Source organism: Nicotiana tomentosiformis, chromosome 12, assembly GCF_000390325.3.
Source record: "Nicotiana tomentosiformis chromosome 12, ASM39032v3, whole genome shotgun sequence".
NCBI lineage: Eukaryota > Viridiplantae > Streptophyta > Magnoliopsida > Solanales > Solanaceae > Nicotiana > Nicotiana tomentosiformis.
This window is the reverse complement of record NC_090823.1, coordinates 36,640,914-36,648,409: the sequence shown is the minus strand read 5'-3', so window position 1 is coordinate 36,648,409 and position 7,496 is coordinate 36,640,914. Positions and strand designations below refer to the sequence as shown.

The 7,496-nt window shown below is 33.2% G+C and overlaps 1 protein-coding gene across 2 annotated transcripts; it reads left to right on the top strand.

Moving 5' to 3' along the window:
- The first annotated feature begins 212 nt into the window (after window positions 1–212).
- LOC104098472 (2-isopropylmalate synthase A-like) lies at window positions 213–7,034 on the top strand. Of its 2 annotated transcripts, none has more exons than XM_070192322.1 (9): window positions 213–292; window positions 1,613–1,705; window positions 1,805–1,891; window positions 2,279–2,379; window positions 2,857–2,890; window positions 2,974–3,048; window positions 5,030–5,113; window positions 5,705–5,839; window positions 6,725–7,034. In XM_070192322.1, exons 1-9 carry the CDS (start codon window positions 236–238, stop codon window positions 6,776–6,778), a joined length of 720 nt encoding a protein of 239 aa, XP_070048423.1. In that variant the 5' UTR covers window positions 213–235; the 3' UTR covers window positions 6,779–7,034. The 2 variants fall into 2 exon arrangements, with proteins under 2 accessions (XP_070048423.1, XP_070048424.1); XM_070192323.1 differs by lacking the exon at window positions 213–292 and adding an exon at window positions 1,384–1,471.
- The last annotated feature ends 462 nt before the right edge of the window (window positions 7,035–7,496 follow it).

Below are 7,496 nucleotides of genomic sequence, written 5' to 3'. Positions count from 1 at the left end.
AAAAAAAGAAAAGAAAAGAACTTCATTGTCGAAGTAAGTCAAAGTATCACTAGCCGTAAAAATTTCGGCACCTTTTAAAAGAATGATAAATATACTAGGGAAAGCCTAAAACCTCTTGGTATTAATAACTATAGTTTAGAAATTAGGCAAAGCCGCTACTAGGGTAGTTAATTATTGGTTCTGTTTATATTTATATCATTCGTTTTGTTGATAATGATGAGCAACGTTCCATTACATGAAGAAATCACGTCAATGTTTATTCCCTCATTCGTTTTCTAAATTTATTCGAGATGTGAGTAAACCTCCCCCCACCCCCACACACCCACACACACACCCCCCTTTTTTTTGCTGTTAAAGTTTCGACAATAAGAACGTTCAGAGTTTCTTGAACTTCTGTTTTATCTGCAGAAATTATAAATTGGAGTCAACCACTGCATCCCAAATTGATGCAGACTTTATCTGAATAATTAATCAGTATATAATTATAATATCTATTTTCTATGTTTCTAATTTATGTGACACATTTCTTATCCGTTAGTTTCAAAAAAAAATGATAAATTTATATATTTCAGAATAATTTAACTTTAAATTTTTTCATTTTATCCATTTTACCTTTAATGAGAAACTTTTGTAACCATACAAATGTTATAGAATATATTTAGAACAACATGTTTCAAATGTTTTATAGTCACATAAATTTAACACACAAATATTATAGCAAATTTCAAACTACTTCACATAAATTGAAACAGAGAAAAAAATAATACTCCCTCCGTTCCCTTTTACTTGGCACGTTTTGACTTTTTACGCCCCTTAAGAAATAATAAATGAAGTGCATAATTTACCATGATACCCATATTAATTGATGCATATTTTATTGAATTTGAAAAAATGATTTGAAATGAGTAATAAATATCGTGGATATAACAAAAAAAAATTGTCTTCTCTTGATATGCGTAAAGTGACAAGCAAAAATGAAAATATATTTTTAGTATACATGCCAAGTAAAAGTGAACGGTAAAAATGAACGGAGGGAGTATATATTATTACTACTAAAACGGGAAACTGGGCATGCTAAGTTTTTCATTGCTATTTCAAGTTCCGATTAATAGCCATAATATAATGTTTTCTAGAAACAAAGAACAACGCCAAGATAAATTTTCCCAAAAAGTAGCACAAATGTAACAAATTCTTACCTCAAATTTTAATCTAAACACATAAATTTTCTTTATAATTGTTTCTTAAAAACTTAAACTAAATTCAAATGCCAACAAGTTTAAATGAGCAAGGAAGTATTTTCAGTTTCTATTTCTTGAATTTAATAAGAATGGAAATATTTTCCGTTTGTTTACTGGGTTCTGTCTAGTCTAGCTTAAGACGAAAAGAAACCAATGCTTCATAGTAAGAAAATATTTCAAGATCGAATTAGGTCAAAAGTGTAATCGTAAAAAGTAAAAGAGAGAATCTAAAGGTACTTATTTGTTCTGGTCTTTTCTTTTTTTAATATAAGCGGCCTTGAGATTATAGGAGGTTTGATATAGACCTCTACCATGTAAATTCTTATTTATTTGCTTTTTGTTTAGCTTTTAACCTTTTCCCTGTACTGAAATAGATTGTAATGGCCTTAAAATATCGTGGAGAGCAAGTACTAGGTGGTATCTATACTGGGATTAATACAAAGCATATATTCATGACGAGCAAAATGGTACTCTCATCTTAATCTTCTAGTTAGAGATATATTTTACCAGTTTTAAAGCTGCTTAATTTTTTGTGCCTTTCTGTTGACACAATTGTTGCTATGTAGGTAGAAGAGTACAGTGGGCTTAAGCTGCAGCCACATAAGGCCATTGTCGGAGCTAATGCATTTTCTCATGAGAGTGGCATCCATCAGGTTTTGCGTTATTTTTCTCTAAAAGTTTTACTTCTACATACACTAGATTTGTTGAAAGATTACTGAATTGGCGACCTTCTACACTAGGTTAAATTGCAATAAACATTTCATACCACTACCGGTTGATATAAAATAAATCCTTTCTCGTTAAGATAAGATGGGTAAAATGAAGAATTCAAAGTTGAATTATTTTCAATTATAGAAATGTATCATTCTTTTTGTAACAGACTAATAAGGAAATTGTGTCATCTAAATAACACATGAAGTATTTGGATTCAGCCCATTGCCCCTTCCTCTTTCATTATCGCCTTAATCAGGATTCTCTACTTCCATAGTATCATTCAGTTTTCATTCTTCCTTTTTAATTTTTTTTTTAATGTGGTTTAGGATGGAGTGTTAAAGAACAGAGATACATATGAGTTTGTATCTCTTGAAGATGTTGGGTATCGTCGTACTAATGAAAACGGTATTAGTCTGGGAAAGCTCAGGTATGATTTGATTTTCAGAGTGATCGATTTGTTATGTTGATGGTTCGATAGAGATTATTGTTTCAAATTCTTTGGTCTTTCCCCCATATTTTTGGATGAGTCAAAATAATTCGACTAATATATAGTCCTACCAATTTGGTGTCAACATATGTACGAATTGAATATAGTCATCAATCAACTATGTCCAACTATCCATACTGTAAGGTATACTCCCTTTACATTAAAAAATACAAGTGAACTGAAAAAAAAGAAGACATTTTTTAATTAAAGTGTGCTATCTCTAACCGTTTAAATTTTTAGATTAGATTATCATACAGTTCAAACACTTTAAAACTCGTACTATCCCCTAGAATTTCAGTACCTCCGTTGTATTGAATCAACCCCAACCCTTCATTTTTCTCATTTACATTAGGCACATTGATGTACCTCTTTCCTTTAAGGAATACATTTTGTAACATGGTAGAATATTTTGTGCAGTGGCCGCCATGCATTGAAAGCCAAAATGGCTGAGGTAAGATACATAATCTATAGTACGATATACTACAAATATTATAGTATATGGACTTGGATCAAATCATTTTATTTTTGTTACAGCTTGGATATGACTTTGATGGAAAAGAACTTGATGACCTCTTTCGTCGATTCAAGTCACTGGCTGAGAGGAAAAAGGTGATTAAGTTGCTGATCTTTCATAGTGCAACGGTCAAACTTGTGATCGCACCTTTTCGTTCCTAGTGTTTGTTCATATTTTTTGAGTTAATTTTAAGTATGATCACTAATTTCTATTATAATAATAAAATTTAATTTTATTTATTCACATTAAAATGACTGAACTAACAATTAAAAATATTTGAAAAACATATGAAAAATTACGGCCAAAGAAAAATTTCTTTGACTCTCAAACATCCAAGCATCACCACATAGTAATAAATGAAAAAATTATTTTTTATCACATTAAAGTAACTGAATTTTACTTACTATTCATAATAAAAGAAAACCACTAAACTTTACGCACTATAGTGGGAAAACCTATCCATATTCAAGGTGACTTTAAGTACTGGTCTAATAGGTAGATTTTTGTGATTTTACTGTTATAGTGGATAAAATTAAGTAACTTTTTTTGATAAATTAGCAGAATAGCCTGACTGACATTTCACTAATTCGGCTTTGACATCTCGGTCCCCTTACTCCACAGTTTCAACCAAACACTTAAACTTGTATAAAACATTAGTCTTAAACACCTCTGATACTGTGTGTTGTCCACTCGCGCTGATATAAATGACACATCAGAGTCACCTCAGATACATTTAATGCCACGTCATTATCTATTTTTACAAAAAATATTTTTTTAATAAAAATATCAAACTCATCCCTTTTTCTCCAAAAAAAGAAAACAAACCTTAGTTCTCTCTCCACCGTTCCATATCTGCCTCTTCCACCCATCACCGCCACTACCAAACACTGCACCCTTCCTCTTCCATGAGAAAACACTCAATCAAACCTACTTTATCTTTTTTTTTTGGTCCTAAATTTCTCCATTACTACAATCTATTCAACCACCCATGGAAGTTCTGTTGCCACCATCGCCAGCAACCACTCCAAAACCACCACTATATCTCCTCTTCTCTTCATATTCATGTCACCCTTTCAAAACCTAGACATTGAACGAGTTTAAGAAAATTTATCCTTCAATTTTCTTTCTAGCCAAACACCCAAAGCAAAACCCAAAAATTGAAAAAGAAAGAGAAGAAATTTTTACTTAATATTTGGTACCTCAAAATTCTTATTAACCCCTCTAGCTACGGCAAAATTTATAAAACTAACAAAATCAAGCTTCGACGTCTTCAACAACCGATGACGACCCAATTTTTGGCTTAAACACTATTTTCAAGCTTCAATGTCTCTTAATTCTCCGACGTCTTTATTGTCTTCTTCAGTTATTTTGAGAAAAAACAAAAATTAAACAACTTTGTTCCTTGACTAGCTGCTCTGCTAAGCTCTATTAGTTTGATGTTGTTATGCTACACCTTTTTGTTTTTTATCATAGTCCAGTTGATTGCTAAGATTGTAAGAGAAATAATGTAATGTTATTTGAGAAAACTCTACTTGAGAAACAAAAATTTAATATTAGAGGGTGTGGAGCGTGCCAATTTCAATGGCGTTTTTAAGGGATTTGGGGGTAAGAAGAAGCGGATGGGATAGAGGGGCGAGATAATGGCTAGCATTGTTTTTAATTTTTTAAATTTTTTATTTTTCTCTTATATTATTTTCTAATCAAATTTTGTATAGTTACTTGCTTTTAGAAGTGTGCAATCACTTATTTTGTTTGACTCAACAAAACAAAGGCCGTATAAGCTTGGTCAATGGTCATATGGGTTTAAAACTAATGTCTTATACAAGTTCAAGTACCTGATTGAAACTATGTGGAGTAGGGGGACCGTAATAGCAAAGCCGAATAAGTCGAGGTGTCTCTTAGTCTAAAGTAGCCTTATTTTATAGTGAGTAAAGTTATGTCATTATATTTATATATGAAATTAACCCTATAGGTTTTCCAGTTCTTTGGTGAAGCTTACCTAATTAAAATTTTACCTGTGTCGGTATAATGAATATGTATGTCCGCCTATTTATCTTCCCTACATCTATTTTTCAGAAAATTACAGATGATGACTTGAGAGCACTTGTATCAGATGACGTTTTCCAGCCTCAAGTTTCCTGGCAACTTGGAGATGTACAGGTACATGTAAATACTATTTCATGTGTTTTTGCCTAAGTTGCTCTGACACGGCAGTTTAGGTGACACGCCCGTGTCGGCAAGACACTAGTATGAGTGTGGATGTGAGATCCGTACCGGATCTGGTCAAATAATTTTGGGTACTTTGACCGCAGCGTACGAAAAAATTAGAGATAAGATACAATTTGATTCCCGAAATCAGAACCAAAGCTAGGGTGAATTTGAACAAAATAGCATACATTATCTAGGAAATCAATCCTTTACTTATCTACAACTCGAGAATAAAAAATAAATCCACACATTACAAGTTATACGTAAGTATTCCACAAAATTTCTCGTAATTTAGATATATTTTTATATTTTTATTTAATTGAATTATTTTTAGTCGGATCCCCGCACCCGTATCCGTACTAGGATCAGTATCCCAAAATCTTAGAATTTACATCTCGAAGGATCCGACCTCTAGATCCGCACCTGTATCGGATACCCGTACCCGTATCTGAGCAACTTAGGTTTTTGCTAGTCTCACTTAGTTGTGGATTGAAAAGGAATTAATGTTCACCTAAATCTAATGATTTGCTGTTTATTGTACAGATTACTTGTGGAAATGTTGGCCGCTCTACAGCAAATGTTAAGCTTATTGACAGCGATGGTCAAGAGCACACTGCCTTTTCTGTTGGAACAGGACCTGTTGATGCAGCTTACAAGGCAGTTGACCTCATTGTAAAGGTTTATAATGAAACTGAAAACTCTCATAATGTTTGTATCTTGTCACACTAGTAGGATAGGTAATTTAAGTTTTATATACGGCTGAAGGTATAAAAATATTTACTCAATCAGAGCGCTTACAAGACAATTGCAGGTAACTCTATGAGTAGCTTAGACTAAAAGATAAACGTAGTAATTTCAATGTAAATAGTTTAGGAGACATGCGAATCTTTCCTTGACAAAGAAACTAAAAAATTTGCGAAGCACGCACCTCAATCACCCCGCCTGTGTGAATTGAACGAACTTAAAAGTACAACCAGCTTAAACTAATTTTTTACCTATTTTTTAGTGTTCGGACGGATCTGCAGCAACCATGATTTGATTCACCGGTCGACAAATATCCTCACCGTGCATTCGAACTCCCTTTCTCCACATCCTAAAAATCCTCTTCTAAGATGTCTTTGTTTGCAAACTCTAGCCGTCATATCTTGGTGGAAAACATGTCTCTTCTAATATGTGTATTTATATGTTATAAATAGTATTTAGGAGAATGGCAAGTTAACGGACTAATTAGCACCTGTTATGAATGGATCCAACCTAATGAAAATATTCCAACATTTAGCTAAGTGATAGGAATGAAATGTTGTCAGTTTTATATAGTTCTCAAATTTTATGGTACTACGGGTATCTAGAGCCAACCTGAGAATAGAAAGTATCATATAAGAAATATACACAGCAGTTAGATAGAGTACATTTTTAATTATTTAATTATATTTATGCATGCCTCAACACGTTTACTCACCTCTTAGCCTAATTTTTGTTACATGGGATCGTTCTACATTTTGAGTAGCTGAGAGATTTGAACTTAGGACCTTTATTTTCTCTAACACTATGTTATATTGCCAGTGGAACAGGAGCGCATATGGACATTGTCGTTTCAAGTGTCCAAGCCTATGTTGAGGCGTTGAACAAAATATTCAGTTACAAAAAAATAGGTCTCGTGAACAAATTTGAAGGCAGTGCGCAATCGTAAAAGTGATGGTGTGTGCTCCAGAAACAAAAGCTTAAATGCTGCTTAGTGCTCGATGATCATAAATTTATGCTCTATTCATGCATGCATTACTGAAGTTAATTAAGAAGTAATCTTAATTGTATAAGATGTAAACATGTTTCTATTCATGCATTACTATGAAATTAATTACAATTTCTGAGCCAATTTTTTTATTTGGTTCTTAAAATTTATACAAATCTCTTTATTTGTATTTGACTAACAGATTTTCGGGAATTAGGGCAAGTAGTCCAATCAGAATCACATTAAGCTTGGAGAGTAAAATCAAAATATGCACTCCTGAACAAACCTTGACTCAAAGTACCTTTAACATATTTTAAAACATGAAAAGGAGCAGCCATATGAGAAGCAGCCATATGAGAAGCAGCCATGTGCGGTCCTCACATTGCTTGAGCCTGCAGGTATTCTGTAGCTGCACAATTTGATCTGCAGCTGCACTTCAGCTTCTACGATCGCACAATTCATGTGCAGTCCGCACTTCTGGCAAGGCTTCAGTCTTGTTCATTTTGCACGCTCTCTGAACTTTTTGTATTCTTTTCAGTGCAACTATGTTCTACGGCCACACAAATTGTGTGCGGTCTGCAATTCTCTTCAATCACTTCTAGGCTT